Here is a 25,689-nt window from a genome sequence, read left to right on the forward strand (position 1 = left end):
AAACTCATTATTAAATAAAGGACAGAAACAAATCATATATATTTTGAATATACTGCAAATGCATTTAACAATATTATTATTTCATTATATTACAGGCTTTTATTAATTGAATTCATATTTTGCTTTAATTACAGTTTATATGTACTTGTCCTACTGAAAAGCTATAGTGTAATTCTTGAATCCAGAGTTTACTGTAGTTTTAGTAAGATCACAAATCAGGCAAAAACCATAATCCTCATTACCATGATTTTCTGGTTTCTATAACAACAACAAAACATAATAATAATAATATTCATAATAATAATACATTTATAATAAAACTGAAAAATTAACTGGTGTTTGTAATGAAAAACATCTTAATTACATAAAACGAAAACAATCTCTATAAAAGTGATGTTTTGCCCTCATATTACCCAGTTTTTAATATTAGTAGCTTATAATAATTGTGACATTAATAATAATCAGGTAGAACTGTTTCATCACATGGCTCTTGGTGTTTGTTTCCCATGCACTCCAAAGCTTAGGCGATTAAAAGATACCTGCAACTCTAGTTTAAAGGAGTACAAAGACATTCTATCGCTCATAACTTTTTGAGAGAAATACCGCAGACACTGGACATGGATGAATGATATGTGGGGGCAGGTGAGGTTTTAGCGATCGGCCTACTGGGAAAGTTCGGGTGGTCCCATTGGCCAATCAATCTAGGCCTACTTTTCCTTTCCTTCACAACCAATCATAAATTGCACCCACTGTTGTCCAATTACTGAATGAATTACTCTTATGAGCCGGGTTGTTTTAGTGAATCAGAATCATTGTGCCCTGTGTACTCTGATTCATGAACTAATGACTCTTATGAACCGGTTCTTTTAAGTGAAACAATGCAACCAGTGTTGTCTGGTTCCTATGAGCTTGTTCATCATACATTGCACCCAAGTATATCTAATTCTTGAATGAATTATTCTTGAGTCATTTTTTTTTAGGGAATCAAAGAAACATCGTATGACTCTGAGACTTAAGACATGCATTTTGTCAGTAGTGTTTTATAAATATTAATGTATGAAATGTGTTATCACTTTTTTGTTTGTTTAGTATTGTTGTTTAATTAAGCTCAGGGCGTTTTTTGGTATTTTCGCCTAAATTTGACATACTCAAATTCAAATGTTTATGGGAACCGAATATTACACAACACCGGCAGCTATCCCTAACATTCAGAGTGTCAAACAAAAACATATCAGTTCATCCACACAGCACTGTAATAATCCATGTATATTTACTGTATATTCACTGAAATGCATAATGTACTGTACTTTTCTGTCAATAAACAGTGTATCAGATTGCTAGCTGTGCTATCACGTTTCCAAACAATGTTTCAAATATCAAAAACACGTTCATATAGCCTTACCAGACGCGCGTTCATTCCTCTCCACGGCGCCGCTGAACGTTCTTCACCATATATAACTGGTAATATGATTATCATAGATTGATATAATCCGGGCCGCGTGTGCAGTATCCTTTCTGTGAGGGAAACGCGCCTTCAACACATTCAAAAAAAACTACAGTGACCAAAAACCCCCAGAGGTACATTCCCGGATGCAAGACCCACCTCTCCCCCTCTAGTGACACAGAGGTGTCAAATTTCACGGCTCTGAAACGGCCGCCGAGTTGACAGACATGTAATCTGACCAATTGCAGTCCACAAGCAACACAGATCTCTAGAACATCAGACGCGCTGGCTGTGCGCTCCTATGATATGAAGAGCGCCTATTTCCAGACGCACGTCTATTTCTTAACCTGGACAAAACGCTATATATCTCACCGATGGAAGCACGCAGAAACGTGAAAATGGTCTTGTTTGAAAGAAGAGATAATAATCTAAAAGATAATATAGAGTATATAGATATTTGTGGCTGTTTGCGGCTGACTGAAGCAGTGCTACGAGTATAAATGTAAATTCACTCAGAGGTGACAAAATTTTACATCGTGATTCTATCGAAGATAAGTCGATCTGTGATTGTCACACAATGAAATAATCTACATCGTCAAATTCCTGAGAATGAGAGCTTTCTTGTGATATATGACTTGACTTTTTTGTGAAAAATATATAAAATACACATTCTTCATAAAAATTATTCGCAATGGTTAGGCGGAAATTCGTGTGTGGGACAAATACATTTCCAAGCTTAATTTTACTGCTTTATGAATATAAAAACCAAAAGGAATGGTATTCTTTGTAAAGAAGACACTCCAAGCTTTCAAATGAACCCATATATGGGCTGATACCATATAAGGAAGCATAAACATTTTTAACGCGATTTTGGACATGCAGAGTTTAACTGGTTTTAATATATGGTTAAGGCCAATTATTGGTCTGCAGTTATGCATCTTGCATATCTTTTCCCCCAAATATTTATTCCTTAAAAGTACTAAAATAATCATTAATGCAACCTTTAAAGAAACTGGAATCGTAATTGGAACTGGAATCATTCAATTATTTGTGTCTTTTGTGTTCTTTTCTTTCTTCTGTGTTCTTTATGTAATTTCTTTCCTTGTGGCTGGGAGTGTTGCAAAGGCAAGGACTATTAATGTTCTTCTGAGAATGCAAAAATGTAGATGTAATGGTTTATGAATATTATGGATATGATTTATTTAAACTACAAAAAAATAGACTTATTATATGGGCGATATCCCTGGGTCAATTTGAGGTTAAATACACAGCTAACAGGGGCAAAGTGGTGATAGGGTTCTTTCAATAACTCAAGTTCACAGGTCACCCCCACTTAGGATGAAACCTGTGACAGTATAAAAGCATATGGCTTGTGTACTGCAGACAGAAAGGAGGAAGACATGGGTGGGTGGTTTCTTTTCAGCATGTTCAGACAGTTCCACTGAAACTGACGCACCACAGCGGGTTCAGTCAGCACTTCTGCTCCCTGTAACACGCGAGCCTGAGTGAACACACACATTCTGATTCAGGCTGCATGAAAATCTGAGGAGGTCAATGCCAAACCTCATTCTAGACAATTCATGGCTGCAGGGCAGGTGTGCACAGCCACACACACACACACACACACACACACACACACACACACACATTAAAGTGTACTTAGTGTAGGGGGAGGGAGTTTTCTTTCCTCACCTGTCTTTTCTGCCTTGAGTGGGCAGAAGGTGCTTATTTGTGTTGTGTGTGGTTCACACAAGTTTTTACCTTTATTAGTTGAAATGCCTTTGGATACAAATTTTGCTGTTACAGGTGCACATGCAGATATAAAGTTTGCGACACAAACAGATTTCACCAGTAATTTCAAGGAATAGTGCATTAAAAAATAGCTTGTAGGATTTTCTTTCCTCCGTGTTACACAAAAGGAGATATTTCAAATAATGTTCACGTTAAACTCCAAAAAGCCACCATAAAAGTAGTCCATATGACTATATTAAGTGCTGTATTTAGTATTCTGAAGCCATACGAAGTACAAACTGAAATTCAAGTCCTTGTTCACTCAAGTTTTGGTCCGTTCTTCTGATTTTAAGCCATTTACTTACAAACGCCATTGATTTCAATGTGCCTTGTAAATTAATATGTGTGTGTGTGTGTCATAATTTTTGAACCAGTGTTAAAAAAGCAGATAACAAACTTAAAACTTGACTAAAACTTAAAATAAAAATACAAACATAAAGCTAATTCAAACTGAATAAATGCTATAATATTATATAAAATACTAAAAAGAAATACTACAATTCTAAAAAGAACACTGTTTTGGACTTTTAACAGCACACATTAAGTTGCGTTTTTTCAAATACCTAAAATGAGCTAGAATCAGAAAAATTAAACGAATAAAAGTCATGTTAGTTCGTAAGGACATGAGTAAATATTTTTCATTTTTGTGTGAACTTAACCCAACATGTAAGCAAACGAGAGTAGTATCATTTTCATATTGCAGCTACAGACTGATTTAATCGTGACTCAAATATTGTCGACATGAGGTCACTCTCCTTGCATGTGCGTTTGAGTGTGTATAAAGGATTTGGTGAAGTTACTACTAGAGCCAGAGGGATATTTGCGGGCTTTCCTCGTTTGTTTTGGGAAATCCAACACCTCTGGATTCCCAAAGCGGCCATTCTGTTCAATGGTTGGCTACCTGCACAGGTACTGAGGTCAGTGATGCGTGCTTCAAGCTAACACCTCCGCTCTGAAGTCATGCGTCCATTATGCATTCCGTCATCTCCCGCTCCGTCTGCTCATCCCCAGATCCACGTCTCGGCTTCAGTGCGGGGAAAAACAGCAGAGCTCGGAACAATAGGAATGCCACTCAAACCAAACTCCTGCTGGAGGGAGTGTGTGTGTGATGCTTGAAAGAATGGAAAGACTGTGGTGTCATCTAACCGCAGGGCCAAGACTGTTTTCAAGGGGTTCTTCACAAATGTGTGCATGATATTTTACTGGACGCCCCCTCCTCTCACCTCATATGCTTTATTCTGTTATTCTATTCATTTTCCACTTACATAATGAGAAAAAAAAAACATATTTGAGAGCTTTTACAGTGGGGCACTGGAATGGACTGGAAATGAGAGAATAAGAGAAAGAAACCTTGCCAAAAAAAGCGTGTTTTTTTTTAAGAAGAAGATAAAATATGTGAGTGATTGAAAATCAAAGAGAAATGGGGGGGCCAGTAACCTTGTCCTGCTCATCAGCAATTTATTTGTTAAATGTCAGGAAGGTCTTTGACTGTCTGGTGTGGAATACTAGCCTAAAATACTCTAAATATGTATTTTTTTTATTTAATTGGTGTGTAAAACAGTATACATTTACAATTGCATTTACATTTAATCATTTAGCAGACGCTTTTATTCAAAACGACAAATGAGGACAATTGAAGCGATCAAACAAACAAAAGAGCAATAATATGTAAGAAGTGCTGTGACAAGTCCCGGTTAGTCTTCCGCAGTACACATAGCAAGGTTTTTTTTTTCTTCTTCTTTTTTTTAATTTTTATAATGAATAAAAAGTAAATACAATAGAAAGAGATTTGTTATAGGGTCAAGTTGTTGTTATTATTTTTTAAAATAAATAAAAAGAAAACAAGTAGATAAAATAGAATAGAGAGTGCTAGTGTTAGAGGGTCAAGTTTTTTTAATAATTAAAAAGAAAACAAGTAAATAGAATAGAAATAGAATAGAGAGTGCAAGGATACAGTGGTACATATTTCAGAAGTTTATATTGGTTCACATTTCAGTAGTTTTGGTTCATTCAGATAATTAGAATGATTGTATTTTAAAAGTTAAAGAATGAATTGAAGATTTACACTTACAATTAATAATATTAATATTATTTCATATAATAACAGTAATATTTTCTTGTAAAATAAATTAATACTTTCATTCAGCAAGAACGCAATAAATTTATCAGAAGTGACAGTAAAGACATGCATAATGTGAGAAAAGATTTCTATTTCAATTAAATGCTGAACAAAAATATTACGCAGCATAAAGTTTTTCAACATAGATGATAATAAGAAATCTTTCTTGAGCAGCAAATCAGCATATTAGAATGATTTCTGAAGGATCATGTGACACTGAAGACTGAAGTAAATATAGTAATAAACTAAAATACTAATGAAAATATAATATTTAGCATAGAATAGATTCCAACCCCAAACTTTTGAATGGTAGTGTACATACTATATACTGAAGAAATATGAGTAACATAGTAGTGTGCACTTCTGAACATACACTTTGTCAAGTTCTGAGGAACTAGAGGAGCATCCTTACTCAGCTCTTACCTCATTTCCTCTCTAATAGCCCAACACCTCCAAAGTAGCCACAGTTTGAAGAATGACACTCTATCTAATGATACAAACTTGAGCCAGACTGGGTTTGATCCTATTTTGTATGCGTATAGGTATGAGTCACATGATTTCCTGCAAACCTTTGTCACCGTGTTTTACCTAATTGCAAAACGGGCTGTTATGTCACTGAGCAGACAGGCTCAGACATGGATCTGGTCAGGTGAGCGGTGGAGAGGCACAACAACCCAAAAGGCCAGTATGATCAGCCAGAGACTGGAGTAATGTCGTTTTGCTGCGTTGGTAGGGAGGGTCAACTTGTTTTCTTGTAAACTGCTTTACTGATTGACTAACCTGTTTGATTCATTTTCCTTCATTCCGTTTATGACTATCAATTTCAGGAAAGAAATGTAGTGAATTCTAATGCATGATTAATATTCAAATAAATACAATTATAATCAAAATATATCACTTTATTATGCTTTATAAAGTATAATAAAATATAAGGATAATATCTAATCATTGATCAGTCTTTGTGGTGGAATATACACATTATCTTTCGTCTTTTTGGACTCTGTTAGTTCAGTCTGACCTCGTATGGTCTTTTTATTGTATTCTTTGTTATGACCTTTTTAAAAAGTCTGAGATGAGTTAAATAAACATCAGCACTGTCTCAGGTAAAGGTCAAAGAATTAAAGAAACTGTCACCAGGCCTCTAGACAAAACCATGGCATCAGCAGCGGATGAGTCACAGTCAGCCCAGCTGACTTCTGACATTTAATAGTCAATACACTGATCTGAGAGCAGCTTAGCTCAGGGGTGCCCAAACTCGGTCCTGGAGGGCCGGTGTCCTGCAGAGTTTAGCTCCAACCCTAATCAAACACACCTGAAGCAGCTAATCAAGGTCTTACTAGGCATACTAGAAACTTCCAGGCAGGTGTGTTGAGGCAAGCTGGAGCTAAACTTTGCAGGACACCGGCCCTCCAGGACCGGGTTTGGGCACCCCTGGCTTAACTGATCCTTTGGAATCACACAGGAGAAGCTGTTCCTGTTCCTGGACCTGAGTGTGACATTTACAGTAGTCATCCTGTCTTGTGACTTAAGGAAAAAAGCAAATAAAACAACACAATAAAGATGGTACTTTATGTGATCATTTGAAAGTACTCATAGCTTCATATAAAAAACTGACATATAGGTTATTTATTTAATTAAGTTCCAACAGCAAAGAAGATTATAGGTAATCCAAACGCGCAAAACAGAGTGCAATGCACAAACAATACCGGCCCCATGAAAGGTGAACAAAGAGGAACTTAAAGGGGGGCAGACGTGGCCTAATGGTTAGAGAGTCGTACTTGTAACCCAAAGGTCCATGGTCCATGGCAACTGATGGCTGGTGGGAAAACTAGAACAAAGAAAAAAGGAAAATGATGAGAAAAAAAAATAAAAGTCCATGACAATGAAACTAAAAGAATATAACTGTTACAAAGACATACTTAGAAAGCTCTCTGCTATTATCTCATAACTTGAATATATTACTATTGTGAGCTGTCTCAATCTAAATCATGATGCAATATTTCATTCAGCTTTTTTTGTTCAATTATTTTGTATCTTACTATTATATTTTGTATATGAATATTAATATTAACAATATATTTAATTGACATAAAACTGTATATTTCATAAGATATTTTATCCTGGTTGTGGTTGATATCTTTATTGTCACATAACAGATTTAATTTCACATAACACGGCATATTTTTTAGGATATTTGATTTCTGCACTTTATTGTTTCCTGTTTTCTTTTTCTCTACATTTTAGTGTCTTTATGATTCATTGTGTACCCTTAAAACTAAATTTTACATCTGCGATTAATGAAGTTGTATTGTTTTATATCTCTCCTATTTATCAGTAAAGAAAAGAAAATATAAAAACAGAATACAAAAAAGAGAGACACCAAACCTGACACATCTCTGTTAATTAATGCGACAATAAAATACAGCTCTGTGCACATGCACCATGTGAAGTTGATGTCATTGCGGGTTACTTCATTTGAGAAAACACAGTGGCTCAATGGGAGTCTTTCCTGTTTATGGCTTGTCGTTCTTAATAGAGTTTATTCTCTCTTCCCATGATAAAAATAAACTCTGACACAGGATGTGAGCTTCTGACTGATGTGTTGACCATCCATGAAAAGCAGAAGTCAGATATTCACACTGTTCTTTTTTTTTTTTTTTTCTGTGTTGTTCTTTTCTTCCAGTCACCCCCATACAGAGGTTTTATCTCATGAGAAAGTCCAGTTTATTTTTAATACAGACACACTGGAATATTAATGGAGATGGTTTCTTGTAGGACTTTCTGAACAAAGAAATTCACTCTTGATATTATTTATTATTTTATGTATAATTAATCCCACTTGTATTAGTGTTTCATATATGACTGCAGGTCATTTATATCTTGCTATCTGTTTTTACTTTTCATTATTGTAAAACTATTATATAAAAATCAATCAATCTCATACTGCCCCCTAAAGACCACACAGTTTGTTCAATTAATGACCGATGTCATCAGGTTTGAGTAGTTTGTAAAAGTGTGATAAGGCTGTAAAAGCAGACTAGTGAGTAGATGAGTTTACCTGCTAGGTCCCCAACAGCTTCTGTAGCCAATTCTTAGCTTGTTCAAGAAAAATGAAAACTTGAACTTGAAAAAACTTCAGTGCATTTTATGGCGTAGAATAAAAAAAGACATTACTGATGCATTTTATGGCGTAGAATAAAATGCCAGACCTTATTTCAGCCATTTAACCAAAAACACGAAAAAACAAACAAAAAAACACTTTGGGACAATGGAACCGGAAGTGCAAAAATTGCACATTTCCAGGTTATAGGAATCTCTATAGTAAGAATATTATGCTATTCTGATTAAGCCACAGTCTTTTCCCATCTATAATTCCATAATCATTCACTCTAGGAGCCGATTTCACAAAACATTAAAGGGGTGGTTCATTGCGATTTCACTTTTTTAACGTTAGTTAGTGTCTAATGTTGCTGTTTGAGCATAAACAATATCTGCAAAGTTACGAAGCTGAAAGTTCAATGCAAACGGAGATATCGTCTTTTAAAATTCTGGCAGTTTAATGCCTACAAAAACGGCTGGCAGGGACTACAACAAATTACTTCCCGGGTTCGTGACATCACAAACCCAGATAAACCCCGCCCTCAGGAAAAGGCAGCAAAGGGTCTCAATCGGGCTCAAACTGATAAGCGATATTAACGACGCCGTTGTTTACAATACAACCGGAGCACATGCCGCCGAGGTGAGGGGCGGGACGATTAGACGCGCACTAGAGGTGGTTTAGCCAATCACAACACACTGGACTAGCTAACCAATCAGAGCCCATTGCCTATTTCTGAGGGAGGGGCTTCATAAAAGCAGGAAATTGATCAGCGCGTTTCTCAGAGAAGGGACAGAGCGGTGTGAAATAAAGGTAAATTATGTGAAAAATAGTGTTTTTAATAAAAAACAAAGCATTAACATGTAAGACTGCACCCCGTAAACACAATCAAGCCTAGAAAAAAACCACTGAACCAACCCTTTAAGATTTTCGTGAATCTGGCCCCAGGACAGAGGAATGTAAATGTGCACATACCTACCCACACATATTTTTGGTGTCGCATAGTTGAAAATTATGCAGTTTTAGCTGGGGGCAGGAAACCCTGTTATTTAAGATGGGAAATTCTGTATGAGCACTTCTCACTTGCTTATAGCACTTGTCAAGTGTCCCCATTGGGAGTTTAAGGGTGATAAAGCATTTGTATGAAGATCTCAACACTATGTGATCTATGATTCGTTTCCAGATCTGTATAGACATAAAATAGAGGAAATGGAGACCCAGCAGAGACCCTCTTTAGCAGGCTTTAGCTCTGCCCACTCGCTTTGCTTCACATGCTTTTCTGGCTGCCCATTCCCCCACAGGCTCTATGTAAACACTCCAGGATCTGCTTTAAAACAGCCCAGAGGAGCAGAACGACCAAATCAGCTGCAGATGTTTATACTGCCACCCCAGCTGCTGCCCTGAACAGGAAGTGGCCATGGCCAGAGCAACTTAACTCAAAGCTAAATGTGGCAGTAAATATTTTCTGTTTAGGGAACATGAGAAAAGCCACACTAATTTCTTCTGAAACCTTGTTCCAAGTCTTGTAGGAAGTTCAAGACACTAGGAAGAGAGTGAGAGGTCAGCTGGACTTCCTGTTAGTTCCTGCTTTCCCATGAGCCCCATGGTCCATAAAAGACCTTGTATCTTATCTTCCATAGCTTCATTAACCTAATGAAAACAATTACGGATCACGAGTCGGCCCAGATGGTTCTTATAAAGCTAGTGCACTGATCTGACAAGAACACACTCTGAGAAACATTTAGAGAAATCCGAGAAGGGAAGTTTTGTGGGGATACAGGGAGACAAAGACATTCACATCTACAAATATATGAGTTTTTCATGTGCGTTAGACAAGGAAAGTCCAAAACCAAGTCATTCCAGATTCCCAGTAGACGGTATGTCTATTTAAGCGAGATATGTCACTCTTAAAAATGAAGGTTCCTATAGGGGGGTTTCGATGCCATATATAAGAATCATTTTTGTTCCCCAAAGAACCATTCAGTGAACAGGTTTAAAAGGAATGCATTTTCTTATATAAAGAACATTTTGAGCAATATGAATGTTTCATGGATGTTAAAAGTTATCGTGGATGCTATTAAAGAACCTTTATTTTTAAGAGTGTAGGAAAACAATGTTCTTCCCAACAGAAATGTGTGTTTATTTTAATTGAGATTTGTAGACATAGGTGAAAATTGTATCACTCTGTGCTCCATTCGTGTACCTCAAAGAGAATTATGGGTACTCGGGAAGCACCGGGAGGCTATGGCGAAATAATAACCTCTATGACACAATTACCTGCTCCATGAGAGGCTTTCAAGATCCGTAATCATCCCATCAAAAACAGATTCCCTTTGTGCTCGCTGAATAAATCCCATGCTCTTCGGCCTGATGGAAGCCTTCCAGAGTATGAACAGCATTCAGCAGGTAGTCCACACACCTTATACAGAAAAAATATGGGACAAAATTGGAATTGAGAGAGCCGGATGCACAAGAGGCTTACAGGCGTGTGATGCAGTTGAAGTGCCAGAAATTATGATAAGATCAAAATTATTCTCCACAGGACATCACGAGATCTTTACTGTGATCTGTAAGCTCTGGCTTTATAGAAGCTGTCTGAGATGGGTTTTGTGGTTGTCTGCACTTCAGTGTTATGCTGCTTAAGGAGTTCTAATAGTCTTTTGTGAATGTTATGATCAGTTTTTGCATGGAAAGATGTGCCAACTGGAATTGGACGCATTGGATAAGGTTGTTTGTGGTTTTGGATTGACAGCAGCTTGGGTGGCATTTCTTAGAAATAAATACATATAAAAAATAATTGTAAAAATGCAGTAATGCAATTGTTTTCTCAATAGCAGAAAGAAGTCTCTTATGCTTCCCAAGGCTGCATTTATTTGATCAAAAACACAGTAAAACTGTTAATTATCATTACAATTTAAATAAGTGTTTTCTATTTTAATATATTTAAAAATGCTATTTATTCCTATACGTTAAAGCTGAATTTTCAGCAGCTATTGCTTCGGTCTTTAGTCACATGATTCTTCAGAAATCATTCTAATTTGCTGCTCAAGAAACATTTCATATTGCTGTGCTGCTTAGTATTTTGTGAAAATGTTGATGCATTTTTCGAGGATTTTTTTTGATTATTGAATGGCAGAAATTTCTTGAATGCCCTGACATACACAAACCTTTAGCACCCCCTGCTGCCTGTACAGACTAACTTTAAGACTCTACATATAGCATTATATTTAGTGTAAGATTTACAAATGTTTCATCACAGCCAACTATATATACTATATATTCTGACACTATATATTTATCTACATAACGCTACATAAGTTATCAGAAAGCTGAAAATCAAGTGATGTTTTCGTCTGGCTTATACAATATTTTGGAGTTTGATATATTACAAGGCACCTTTTATGAATTCCAAGAATCCTGACAAGGATTACGAACGGAGATGTAAATAGAAAAAAAGCTATAGTTTATTGTTTCAAATTATACTCTGTACAGAGACAAGAAAAAAAATGAATGAAATCTGAAAAAACAAAGACAAAGACTTCAATCAAAATATTCAGAAAGGAAAAGACAAAACGGACAAATATAAATACAGAAACTGGATATAAATTCTGACCTAAAACACTTAAAATGCCAGAAATGCAGCCCTGTTGAAAAGTCAAATAAATAAAAGTATTTTCTATCTCATGAGACACAAGTTCATTTCAGTGTAATATGAGGCACCCACTACCCAGTGGCACGATTTAGTCTGTACAAGAAAGAGTCTAAAAACACATATAGATAAACATTTAGATCAGCTTAGAGAGGCCATCGATATTTCCACAAACACAGTCTAGCACTAAAATTCATTTTCAGTCTCCACTGAAAATTTCCAAAAGCATGTGGCATGAAGTGTTATCTGTTGATCACCAGCTCCCTGTGGATGCAAATACCCCTGAAACTGGTCATATTCACACAGGAAACTGTTCTTAGCAATAGACCACTAGGACCACTTTCCTTATTAACATCGCTGTAAATAGTGGCTTTCCTTATTGCATTTTTGGCTGGCATCATGGGAAAAATGTCTCTTGCAGGCCTGAAAAGGGAGGTGTTTTATTCCAAGAAACCATCCAGAGTGGTCAGGCTGGAGGTGGGCTTGCTTGTAACGGGCCTGGACACCTTCTTTCTCTTGGACTTCATGGCGAGGGGTCGAATCTCAGATAAAGGAGACTGGTGCACGTACTAAAGTTAAGGAAACATTATGAAAAACAAAACAAAACAACAACTTCAAATAATTATTTACATGCATAATGATAGCAACTTAAGTATTTTCATTGGATAAGGATACAGGTTGGATAAATTTGGCTCTTCCCCCAAGTCCATCATAGCCAGATCTTACCTGGAATAAAAAAGATGCATTAAGGCAAACTGCACAAAATGTTCAAAGGTTTGAGGTCTATAAGATTTTTTGTTGTTATTGAAAGAAATCAATACTTCGATTCAGCAAGGATGCATTAAATTGATCAAAAGTGACAGTAAAGACATTTATTATTTATAATTACAATTATATTGCAGCCTTTGTGAGCATAAGAGACAGAAACATAAAAGAAAATCTTACCACCCACAAACTTTTGAATGGTAGTATATGTGTGCATGAAAACCAAGAAGAGTTTTGAGAATGGCCAATTGTATGGGTCTGGCTTCCGGTGTTATCTGCTGCCAGCTCGTTTTGCTGCTTGGTATTATAAATATGTGTCTTACCATATTATTTTTAATGTAATAACATAATTATGAACACACTGGTTTGTAGTGCAAACAGTTTTACCGCTTACTGCACTTTGTTATTCTTCTCGTTATTTCTCTATGGCGGCTAATGAACCGGAAGTCTCACACATTCACAGAAAACGGCTTACTACCACGTTGAAGAATAAAGTGGATAAGTTACAAAAACATTTAGAAGTCTCTCACAGTGCCAAATTTGCATGGGTCCAGCATGCTCCCTAACGCGTTCTTTCTGAAGAGCAGCGAGTTCCTTAACATGGGCCCCATCATGACATCATCTTCTTTAACACGAGCATTCTGAGAGCAAACACACACAAACATTACACCCTCCATCTAATCCAGTCTCATATTCTTCAACACCAAGACATCCTGCTTGAACACATACACTACGTCCAAGTGCATTTTCCATGTTTTTGGATGACGATCTGTGGAAAAATGAAAACAAATGGACATCAGTAGAAATCATATGAAGAGTTGGACAAAACCGTACTGTGTGGAGTAAAAACTCACACCGGAGGGACCAGACGCATCTTCTTAGATGGCACCTGAACGGGTTTCTTATCCACCTGTTCGGGTGTGTTAATGTCAAAGGTCAGGTTGAGGTCAATTTCCTGAGAGTCTGTCATCAGACCATGACCAGGAGGCTTCAGCTCCAGAGGAGCAGGACTGGAAATACAAAAATCAACAATGCCTCTTTCAGCAGATCTACCAAATAGCCAAGTTTTGCTCAAAATACAAATGGAAATTCTGACCTTTCGAAGACCAGTCTGCTGATGGCCTCATTGGTGCGGGTCGGAGTGCTTAATGTCCTCTGCAGAATTTCCACCTTCTTCTTCAAGCTCTGTGAAACATGATGTCAGATCAAGAGTTTAGAAATAGTCAGTTTGAAAAAAAATTGCACCCCCTTGTGGCTGATTTGAAGGACATCTTGTAAAAGTATTTTGATGCTTATATTAAATGCATTTTTACAGAATAGTAAGATGTTTATGTATGTTCTCAGTTCATCTTTCCCTTCCATTCTATTTGTGTTCAAATTATGCAAATTTTAACCTTAAGGCAAGACACTACAGGTGAATAGGGTAAATTTTAATTAAAGATCATCACACTTCCCCAGTTAATTACTCACAGTACATTAAAGACATAATAGTTTGCATTACAAGTTCTAAAATTTTATGTTTAAATATGCAAATTATGCATTAACTAATTAAAAACACACTAATTTGCATACATTTCCAAAGCAGAAATCTGAACACTGGAAAGCCAGGTTAAAAATTTTTTGTTTCATTTTGTTAACATACTAGAGTTAAAGATCCAAATTCCCTTCGGCAAAAAAAAAAACTTTTTTAAAATTTCTCCTTAATTCAGAAAATACTGTCAACAGTCAGAAAAAAATCAACATGTTTTTAGGAATAAAATGATATATAAAATTATTATATAATCCAGACGAATGTTTTATGAACAAACCCCTCTGTAAAAACCTTCAGAATTTAGATAGGATTAATGGCCTTTAAAGATCAACAAATGCAAATAGATAAAGTGTAATAAAGTAGAATTTCTAACAGTGATCTCTTTGTCTGCGTTGGACAGGTCGTTCTGAAGTGCCTTCATGTCCTCCTTCGTTCCGTTTGTCTCTGCAGTGGCTTTTTGCAACTGCAGTAAAAAAAAATGAACATACATTACAAATAAATAAACGGATGCTGAAAAAAAAAAACTATAAAAAGATCAATAAGCAATTATACATTTCTAAATAATAATATTTTTGATAGACAGTCTCAGAGACAAGAAATGAACCTTGCTGTTAGAAGAGATGAGTTCCCTTTTTAGTTTCTCACACATCTCATTTGATGACTTGAGGCTTCCTTTCAGATTGTCGTACTCCCTGAGGATAAATAAAATATAACACTCACATACAGCATGAGGAAGCACAACTGGTGTACCAACATTCTAAAAGGTTTGGGGAAGTAAAACTACTGAGGTTTTAAGTTTTAAACTGTACAATCACACTACATATGCAGCAGTGAGAGTGTGTGTATTTGCAGGAAAGTAAAACTTACTTTTTAAGTGAGATGCAGTATATGGACAGCTGTTCAACAGCAGACTGACCAACACCCATATCAGTGATCATGGCCTCCACCTCTGACCTTTGACCCTGTAGGACCACATCTAAACTAAAGGACAGAAACATGCACAAGAGAACATATGAACAAACAATAAAGTCTACTAAGTATTTTTTAACCTTACAACTAATCAGACAGTTAATTTATTATTTTTATTGTACACATGAGGAGATGGACACAAACTTTTCGGCTCTCAGGCCTTCTTCAGTGTGTCAGTGTATCAATCTCCTAATGTGATCAATAAATAATAATAATAAAAAAAAAACATTGATTTTTGAGTGTGAATCACTATTCATAAAAATAGTTTTCATAAAAACAACAGACTTTTTTACAAATTTGCCACTCATTAAATGTCTATCTCTCACACATACATTTAACAACAAAAACCTGTCTTAGACAAATGAATTAGTACCTTTCATAGGTTTTCATTTTGACTCGGAGTCGCTTGGCTTCCTCTTTGGCTGCCTGCCCTTCATTTTTCTGACTCTCCAAGAAATTCATCTGTTTCTGAGAATTTCATGTACAACAAAGTCAATACCAGCATTAAAATAAAATGCAGAAAGCATGCTGGACTAACAGACACAACAGTTTACTAAAATAAATGTACCCGGAGGACAGCACACAGCATCTCTTTGTCTCCGATTTCCTTCTGGAGTCTATCCAGGTCCCTCTTCTGCCTCTCAATAGTGTCTTTTAGAGTGTCCACTGACTTCTGCTTGTCCCTCCATTCTTTCTCTGGAATGCACAACACATGCAAACACATAATATAAATGGATGGACATTTTAAGGATCAATCAAACTTGAGTTGATTATTTCAGTCTTACCTTTTTCAGACAACACTGCTTTCATGCGATCAAGCTCATTCTGAAATTGGAACAATAAAACAAGCACATCTGTCAATAATTGTTAACTGCGTAAACAAACTCTGAGCATTGAATAAATTCAGCAGCATGCTTTATCACCTGTAAACTTTCAGGATCCACTGGCGTCCCATCATCCTCTGGTGCTATGTCAAAGAACAGTTTGTTGATAATGTGCCGTGTACTGACCTGAAACACAAAGAGTGAGGGTTTCATTGCAGTCCAGACCTTGAATTAGTTTAATCGAATTAATCAGAAGAATAAGTCAGTTCACGGGTTAAGTCAATGGTTTACCTGTTTCCTACATTGTGGACAGGTTTTGTTTGGGGCTGACTGAAACCACTGGAGAAGACTTTGTTGAAAAGAAAAGAAACAGAAAGTCTTTAAAAGTCATTGAGAAACATTAATTATTGTTTAACATTCAAACACTGACATTTCTAAATATTTGAATGTACATACATTAATAATTGGCCAGGTTCCCACACCTTTCGACCATTGGATTTTCATAACTTTATCAGGTATTTTATTATGGGTTTAAATAAAAATAATAATTTTAAAGACACTCTTTATAGAAATTTTTAGCAATGAGGATCCTGTGTTAATTAACATGTAATGGTATAATAATTGTGTAATATTATAATAATGCATATAATATTATAATATCAACAAAAACAAACATGCATTAGAGTAAAAAGGAGACAGACTTACCAGACATAATGAAAAGTGTGGCCACAGTGAATTGCAGCCACATCTTTGGAATTATCAAAGAAATCTGAGCAGATGGTGCAGTATGCTCGAATAGGCATTGTTTGTCTAAAATATTAGACACAACATGGTCAAAATCTTTATGTTGATGGCACGGTTTGTGTTTTGTTCATTACTGATGTGCTGTGGTACCCTGTACCACCGGTTACGTGAATTACTTCATGTGCTGCGTTTACTCACCCAAATGACGCTGAGACGACCGAGAGCTCTTATTCACATGGATTTGTTGAATTAAACTCCATAATTGTGTTTATATGGCTTGTTTTTGCTTTAGTGTTGAGCTCCTAAAAACAGTGAAGCGGCGCACTTAGTTCAAACGTAATGACTCCTCCTTTTTGATTGCGTCATCAACATACGACTCCGTGCTGCCTGGAAATATACGGAAAACCTATTGGTTAAGGTTAAGCTAGGTTTATAAGATTTAAGTGTTTAATTTAATTTGACATAAAAACGCGGACATTGTTTTTTTAGTCCAGTAGCAATAATTAAAAAACTATATGTTCTCTAATTAAAAACTACATTTCCCATAGTACATCTCGTGCGTGTTGACGCCTGTGACGGTCCGAGTTGACTTTTGATCCAAGTCAAGTCAACATTCAGTGATTTGGATAAACACTGTTTAAGGTACAGTAACGATAATTTGTATTATTATGAGTCTAAACTATATGAACAACATCTGTTAGACTTGATTAAGTTCAAGCTGGCGCAGAATACGTTGTCTTCTAGTGATATTGAACAGTTTTTAAAGGTTTAGCTCCGTGGCTAGTGTGTTAGCCGGAGTGGATTTATAGACATGATAAAATCAACGAATCTTCCATATGCGTTCAGTTGCAAGAATATCTCAAGATTGGCATTAACATACACCGTGTTTGACAGTTTTAAACAGAGAAGTTGCACTGATATTTAATTTAAAATTCGCTTGCATCAGCATCATCATTATTGTCATAAGTTTAAATAGTTGAAATACTTAGTGTTAATGTTATTATTGCTGGGAAATGTTAGCATATTTAATAAAAGTGGTTCAGAGCGTTTTATACTTGTATGAAGTTTTCAAACAAATATAACTTTCCAACAAAAATGAAATTATGTAGCCTAATTCACTGTTGTTGGTCACTATGAACAAATGTAAGATTTTTTATAGATTTTTAAATTATATTTGGCACCCAAAAACATTTTATGGGGGGGGCTTTAATTGCATAAAACTGTGTCTAAATCCATTAGAACAGAATATTATGAAATGCATCAAAAGAAGAATGAAGTTTTAAAAACTGAGGAATTAACTCATTTCTTGTTCCTCTTTTAATGTGTCTTTCTGTAATTTCACTTCCAGACACTGATGGAAACCCTATAAATTGTGCTGTAAGACCTTCCAAGCTGTTGGGATCATGCAGTGAATCGCTCCTGGCACTGACTGGCGGTTCAGGACACTGTGTCCTCTCTTCTGCTGGGTTTCTTTTGTGCCTGATGCCAGGATGGCGGCAGATGTCCACAATAAGGGTGCACTCTGGGAGGTTAAAAATGGCAACTTGGTGCCATCAGATCGACTCGGGCAGGACCGATCGTATAGTCCGACCCCAGGGCTGGTGGAGGGGACAGAGCCAGGTTAGTTTAACAGTTTATACTCTCAGTTATAACGCTGTGTAATGATTAGATGCAAATATATTCTGCTTTTGTCATGGATTGTAATCTTTATTTTTACTTAGAAACATTTTTTTGTTGCCAAAGTTTTTATGATGCTTTGACAAAGTCGTTAAAGTGACCTATATGCTTCTTAAGCCTATAGGGTGGGTCTCTATAAACAAACCACACCTTATTTCTTAGTCATGCATATCCTTGTAATATCCCATTGTATTTCCCGTTGTGAGTGATCAAATAACTTGTATGTTTGTATGTGATAGATGACTAGAATCTCAGAATTAGTTTAGCGGTGTAAATGATTCTTTCGAGAAGTTGAAGTTTGTCACAACACAGGCAGTTTCATAATGATATGAAAGTTTCAACTAAATCTCCTGGAGGATTTCCCAGAAGCCCCGGGAGTATGTGAGGGCTGATTCCTGAAACTGGAAAGTTAAGAAGTGTGCCTATATTGTATTTCGGTGGATACTTGGCGTTGTAGGAATTTTTGATCCTTAAATGAATTATAAGCGATTTTTGACACATGTAGTTAAAGCATTTACAGAAGCTCTTCAGTCTCATTTACTGTTCAGTCTCAACCTGCAAGTTTTTCAGATTTTCTGATTATATTGGTTGCGTTTTTAACAACATTAAGAGAGCAGGGTGACCCGTGGCTAATGTATTACAGATTATAGACTATAATTTAAAGTTTAGTTTAGTAAGATTTTTAATGTTTTTGAAAGAAGTCTGTAATGCTCACTAAGACTGGATTTATTTGATCAAAAATACAGTGAAACAGTGATATTGTGAAATATTATTGCTATGTAATATAACTGTTTTTTTATTTGAATATATTTGAAAATGTATTTTATTTCTATGATAGTAAAGCTGAATTTTCAGCAGCATTTACTCCAGTTTTCCATGTCACATGAGCATAAATCATTCTGATATGCTGATTTGGTGCTCAAGAGACATTTCTTATAATTAACATATAATTATGTTGAAAACAGTTGTGCTGCTTAATTTTTTGGTGAAAACTATATTACATGTTTTTTTTTTCATGATCCAAATGAACAGTATCATAAATCTTTTGTAATATTCTAAATGTCTAGTAATTATGTTGAAAACAGTTGTGCTGCTTAATTTTTTGGTGAAAACTATATTACATGTTTTTTTTTTCATGATTCAAATGAACAGTATCATAAATCTTTTGTAATATTCTAAATGTCTACACTGTCACTTTGGGATCAATTTTTTGCGTTCTTAATAAATAAAAGAACTAATAAAAAAAAAGAATCTTTTGAATGCTAGTGTATATAGACAACAATTTTATGACAGCAAAAAGAGATGCACATAAAATTGTTAAATTTTACTTTTTATTTAAACAGTTCACTCAAATGCACAGAAAAATACTTTAATAAACATATATTGTTTCTTATTATTTATTATCCATTTACAAGGCTGTTGTAATTTTTTTTTTTTTATTCACAGAAGGTGTTGTAACACTCATATAATTGATGATTACATGAATGATACCTCAAGTCAAGTAGCTTGTTGAGCAGAGGTGTGCTATTACTTCTCTAAGCAATGTGTCACTCCCTGACAGGTGCTGGACAGGAGGGCGCCATGTTCGTTCATGCCCAGTCTTTTGAGGACTTGAGTGCTGACAGCGAGCCCAATACCGATGACAAATCTGCAGAGGTTGGCAGCTCAAATCTAGGGAATGCTCAAGTAGAGGCTCTGGAAGGAGGTGAGGAGGAGGTGCAGGAGCGAGGTTTAGTGATTGAACAGGAGGAAGGAGGGAAAGAGGAGGTTCGGAACAGCAACAAGGCAAAAGAGGAGGATGTGACAAGTGAAACGTGGCGGAGTCACAGGAAGCATATGTTTGTCTTGAGTGAGGCGGGGAAACCCATCTATACACGCTACGGAACAGAGGAAGCGCTCTCCAGCATCATGGGAGTCATGATGTTACTCATGTCATTTGTAGAGGATAAGAAGAACATCATACGCTCCATCCATGCAGGTAAGAGATATTTAGAAAGAAAGCAAATGGAAAATAGCTGGTGTTAATATATGGATGTATGCACATTGCACACTACTGTTCAAAAGTTTGGGGTCAGTATGATTTTTTTTTTTTAAATAAATTAATACTTTTATTCCGCAAGGATGCATTAAATTCATCAAAAGTTGCAGTAAATAAATTTATAATGTTATAAAAGATTTCTGTTTCAAATAAATGCTGTTCATTTGAAATTTCTATTCATCAAAGAATCCTGAAAAATAAAATCTATAATGGTTTCCACAAAAATATTGAGTGACACAACTAAACGTTGATAATAATGAGAAATGTTTTTTTGAACTTCATTTAAATTAAAATATAATAAAATAGAAAATACCTATTTTTTAATGTAATCATTTTAAGAATATTATATTTGTAATATTTCACAATATTACTATTTTTGCTATATAGTTTATCAAATAAATGCAGGATTGGTAAGCATAAGACTTCTTTTAGAAACATTTAAAACCAGCCCCAAACTTTTGAACAATAGCTTATACCTTTTTTATATACCAAATTTATGTCTTTTATTTATATATATATATATATATATATACAGGTGCATCCATCACATCTCTTAGATTTGAAATGAATTTTCGTCCTACAAAACTACTGCAACAACAGTATAGACAGTTAAGTAAAGACATTTTTGTGTGTAAACGTATCTTTTAGATGGCTACAGGGTGGTATTCCTGCGGAAAAGCCCTATTATCCTGGTGGGAGTCTCTCGCACTAACTGCTCCGACCGGGAATTGACACGAGAGCTTCAGTACGTCTACTACCAGATCGTTAGCCTGCTCACCCTCACACAGCTGAACCACGTCTTCCAGCATCGGCAGAGCTACGACCTGCGCCGCCTACTGGCCGGATCAGAACATCTCACCGACAACCTTCTGCGGCTCCTCGATCAAGATCCAGGTCTGCTGCTGAGCGCCGTGATGTGCCTGCCTCTGGCCAGTTCGGCCCGCAACGTGGTCTCCTCCAGCTTGCAGGCTGCTAGAGCCAAGAACCTGGTATTCTCCATCCTGCTAGCAGGAAACAGGCTGGTGACGCTGGTGCGCAAAAAGGACCAGTTTCTGCACCACATGGACCTGCACTTGCTCTTCAACTTGGTCGGCTCTTCGTCCTCATTCCGAGAAGGTGAAGGGTGGACGCCCATATGTCTGCCCAAGTTTAACCCAGCTGGATTTTTCCACGCACATATTTCTTACCTGAAACCAGCCTCGGATCTGTGTCTCATCCTGGTGTCCACAGATCGTGAGGATTTCTTTAACCTCTCCGACTGTAAGAAGCGGTTCCTAGAGCGCTTGCGCAGACGCAGTGCATATCAATCCCTGCAGGAAGCACTGAACACCCCAAGTTATCCTGTTTCACAGGTGGGCATACCTGAGCTGCGACACTTTGTGTACAAGTCTAAAAGCTCTGGGCTCTATACAAGGTGAGACAGTTTAGTGATGATCATGAAAAGAAAAGAATGACTGTAGATAGATAGACACACATTGAAGCTTCATGTTTATTGCTTTTTATGTACCTTCCTGTTTTTTCCTATCAGCCCTGACCTTCCAACTCCATACCAGGGAGAAGAGGAGCATGAGAGGCTGATGGGATTGTACCAGTACCTGCATAGCTGCCTGCATCAGCCCACACGCCCCCTGTGCTACATCTACCGCTGCACAGAGACTGAGAACCTTTATGCCTTGGTGAGTATGCCATAAAGTGCAATACACTGGCATTATTAGATACCATTCAGAGATTTTGTTATGTGTATGCATGCTCGAGGAGCTAAGATCACATTTGTATATGTTAGTTATGGTTTCTGTGTTGTATAAGCAGTCTTAGTTTACAGTTTTGTGTTATATAGTCTTGCCCTACCATTGAACAAAAGTTTTGGGTCAGGAAAGTTCAAAAGAACTTATTTGAAATGGTTTGTAACAATATAAATGTCTTTAATGTCATTTTTGATAAATTTAATGCATCCTTGCGGAATAAAAGTAAAAAAAATACTAACCACAATTTTTGAACAGTAGTGTAATTCATGATTCCAAACGATAAACATTAGCAGGAAATGGACTGTATTTTAGGTAATGGACTGTATAAATACTAGTCACTCAGAAATGCTTCTGTTTGTGAATCTTTTTGCACATTCAAGTCTTTAAGCTTATCTTTAAGCTTCCTTCTGCCGGCCATAATTAGATCAAGGATGTTTTTCAGTTTTCATTTGAATTTCAGTTAGTTTAGTAATTTATATACATATATATTTAGCTTTACTTTCATTTCCATTCTAGTCTTAGCAATTTTAGTAACTTAAACTTGTTTTATGTCAGTTAGTTTTAAAGGCAACATTTCTTTTTTTCTAAGTTTAAGTCTATTATTTATTTTTTCTTTCAGCTTTATTCAAATAATGAAAAACAGTTTAATAGTTTTAGTTTTGATCAAAAGTTTAAAACCCCCAGAATTAGACCACTCCATCCCAACCACATGCCTTCTCTCCAAAATGTAACTTCCAAAATACATGTCAGCAAACCCAAATATATATAAAAAAAATAAAGACAGGCAGAGAGTGTTTCTGATTGGCTGCTAAATTGGCAGCAGTTTAAACCCTGATGCTTTCTGCTTTTCTTACTTTGTCAAACCTGTAGGTAACAAGTGGCTTTGAGCTCTACCTCTGCTTCAGTCCTCTGGGAACAAAGGGCCTGGCTGTGTCTGCTGTCAACAAACTCCTGAGGTGGATCAGGAAGGAGGAGGATCGTCTGTTTATACTCAGTCCCTTGACATACTGAGCCAGTTCAGGCAGTTCTGAACACCAGAAACACTAGTGAACGTCTGACTCCAGACTGCTGAAAGAGCAGCATCTGTGACTCTACTTGAATGAATGAAGATGCAAACGGATGCTGTCAGATATTAAGGGCTTGATTGATATTTTGAGGACTATTCACGCCGGTGAAGTACAGTAGATGTAATCAGGAAGGTTTGAAACCGAGTAAAGGGTGTTTAACCTGTCAGCAGTTGTCAAAGTATGAAATGCGATATTTACAGATAATTGCTTTTAAACGTGGCCCAGTAACCAGCAGCAAAACTTGAAGGCAGTAGATTAGCAATAACAACTGAATAAATGCTCACAGTGTTTGTACGCTGCTGGAAACTAAACATCTAGTCCTGTGCATTTTACTAGACCTGTCACTGTTTCAACTTAACATCTATAGTTATAAATGAGCCAAGGTAACAAATATTACTGATTGCATTAATAGTTTATTGAGCTGTGGCCTTCATATTTCTTTATTTTCAAGAGAAGATAAACTGAATCTTTATCATAGCTAGATTTTTATGTTTCCCGCCTGGTGTCATTCATAAAAGTGTGGTGTGGTGGGACTAATAGTATTTCCTAGCTAACCAAACTGACTTTATATAACAAGACATTTCATTTAAGAGATGTGACTGAGTAGGTGCACACTCTGAAAATATCTGAAGCATGGCTTGATTTGAAGTCTGTATATAGTTAAAGATCTCCATCTCTGTGTCATTGTGTCACATTTTAATGACTGACCATGTGTTGCTACTGAGGGCTTCCCCAAATCACTAAAGGACCAGTTGAATCAGATAATATAATTTTTTACATTATGCTTTTCTTTTATGTTTCGTAGATGCACTTGATTGTTAATTTGTTACTAATGCTTTCATTTGAATGAATAGGAGAAGTGACCCAGTGTGTCAGGAGGACCTCTGATGTACTCACTGCTCAAGTCATTTATGGTCTATGATGTAGATGTTAATATATATCAGAGGAAACTAGGTTGAAATTTGCACATCTGGTGTTTCAAAAATATTGGTGGTGGTGGAACTTACTCTGTTTACTTTCTGTCTAAAGCTATTTTGACACTGTGCATCATGTTGAAAACAATCAAAAGAAATTAAATCCATTTACGGGAGACATGGATCATTTGCCACATGTTTACCCTTTTGCTTGGCATTCTTGGTCATTCCTCAAATGAAAAATAACATGATGCTGGTGGTTTAGGATATGTACTTGGCAGGAAATACAGCTCACTGTTACATTTTTGTGTCCTGTACTCTACCATTCAAACGCTTGGGGTCAGTAAGATTTTTTAAAATGTTTTTGCATAAAGTTTAGAAAGCGAGAAGAGTAACATTGATTAATAATTTCAATTATCATCATTAGAGCACACTGTCACATGAGCCCATACACTTTAGGTGTGCTATGTATATTTATATAGTAGTAGTAGTTATATATTTTCTACAAATGGATTGCATTTTGTGGACAGAGCAAGAGAGTATATGAAATCAGTTTTGTGATTTAATGAGATCGTGAAATGATAAACATAACTTTTCAAATGGTAATACAGTGTTGATATCGTAAGAAAGTTGTGTTGAAGCCCCTTCATAATATATAATAATATATTAATATAATATAATAAACTATTGAGTAGTAATTGGATATACCACTGATAGCACACTTTTTCTTTTTTTTTTTTTTACAAAATGTTTGGTATGAATATGTGTAAATGTTTTCATTGAATCAGAAAGCTAAATTAAAACTAGCCCAAACACAAGAAAATGTTGATGTTGACCCTTTCTATTTATAGTTATATAATGTCATATGTGATACAGACTACAATTTGAAAAGAGAGTTGGGATATTTTTTATGATTTAAGACTACACTGACAAACAATATTTGAACATTTGATAATCAAGCAACCTCTGCATATTTGTCTAAAGTACTGTACGTAGCCTATTGAATACAAATGTAAATGCATTTAAATATACCACCACAAACATTCATCTACATTATACCATATGTTTTCTCAAGCTGTTCTGTAACTCTGCAGATACGCTTCCACAGAATTAGAATTGCTGGCTGAACAGTTACTCTGTCATAGGAGTGTAGTCAAACACTTTCCTGTGTCTAATCCTTGTCAAACTGCTTTTTATTCTCTAGAAACTTATTAACAATGTGGCATATTGTTCACACCAACAACTTCAATTTACATTTAACTCTGGATTTAGAATTTAAGACCAAGTTTGGTATTGTCAAGTAACCACAATCTTG

At 36.1% G+C, this 25,689-nt stretch overlaps 2 protein-coding genes across 2 annotated transcripts; one reads left to right on the plus strand and one right to left on the minus strand.

Annotated features, from left to right (window-relative positions):
* Positions 1-11,990: 11,990 nt before the first annotated feature.
* traip (TRAF-interacting protein) lies at positions 11,991-17,289 on the minus strand. Its single transcript, XM_016482799.1, has 16 exons — positions 17,132-17,289; positions 16,895-16,999; positions 16,481-16,538; positions 16,289-16,375; positions 16,151-16,190; positions 15,934-16,061; positions 15,739-15,833; positions 15,264-15,377; positions 15,001-15,088; positions 14,770-14,859; positions 13,962-14,050; positions 13,720-13,875; positions 13,595-13,634; positions 13,396-13,506; positions 12,776-12,826; positions 11,991-12,657 (listed from the first exon to the last, which is right to left on the minus strand). Exons 2-16 carry the CDS (start codon positions 16,990-16,992, stop codon positions 12,541-12,543), a joined length of 1,362 nt encoding a protein of 453 aa, XP_016338285.1. The 5' UTR covers positions 16,993-16,999; positions 17,132-17,289; the 3' UTR covers positions 11,991-12,540.
* Positions 17,290-17,496: 207 nt separating this feature from the next.
* On the plus strand, positions 17,497-25,088 carry LOC107685969 (protein SAND-like). Its single transcript, XM_016482749.1, has 6 exons — positions 17,497-17,575; positions 18,282-18,553; positions 20,172-20,588; positions 21,297-22,062; positions 22,177-22,324; positions 23,264-25,088. The coding sequence occupies exons 2-6, from the start codon at positions 18,424-18,426 to the stop codon at positions 23,402-23,404; spliced, it is 1,602 nt and encodes a 533-aa protein (XP_016338235.1). The 5' UTR covers positions 17,497-17,575; positions 18,282-18,423; the 3' UTR covers positions 23,405-25,088.
* Positions 25,089-25,689: the final 601 nt, after the last annotated feature.

The sequence above is a fragment of the Sinocyclocheilus anshuiensis genome, unplaced genomic scaffold, assembly GCF_001515605.1.
Source record: "Sinocyclocheilus anshuiensis isolate Anshui unplaced genomic scaffold, SAMN03320099.WGS_v1.1 scaffold465, whole genome shotgun sequence".
NCBI classification, from domain to species: Eukaryota; Metazoa; Chordata; class Actinopteri; order Cypriniformes; family Cyprinidae; genus Sinocyclocheilus; species Sinocyclocheilus anshuiensis.

Excerpts from the sequence above, each read along its gene's own strand:
- LOC107685969 (XM_016482749.1), top strand. The coding sequence starts at position 18,424 with ATGGCGGCAGATGTCCACAATAAGGGTGCACTCTGGGAGGTTAAAAAT. Across the intron at positions 18,554-20,171 it reads GGTGGAGGGGACAGAGCCAG|GTGCTGGACAGGAGGGCGCC; the intron begins GTTAGTTTAACA and ends ACTCCCTGACAG. Across the intron at positions 22,063-22,176 it reads AGCTCTGGGCTCTATACAAG|CCCTGACCTTCCAACTCCAT; the intron begins GTGAGACAGTTT and ends TTTTCCTATCAG.
- traip (XM_016482799.1), bottom strand. The coding sequence starts at position 16,992 with ATGCCTATTCGAGCATACTGCACCATCTGCTCAGATTTCTTTGATAAT. Across the intron at positions 16,062-16,150 it reads AGCAGTGTTGTCTGAAAAAG|AGAAAGAATGGAGGGACAAG; the intron begins GTAAGACTGAAA and ends TGTGCATTCCAG. Across the intron at positions 13,507-13,594 it reads AAAATGCACTTGGACGTAGT|AATGCTCGTGTTAAAGAAGA; the intron begins GTATGTGTTCAA and ends GTTTGCTCTCAG.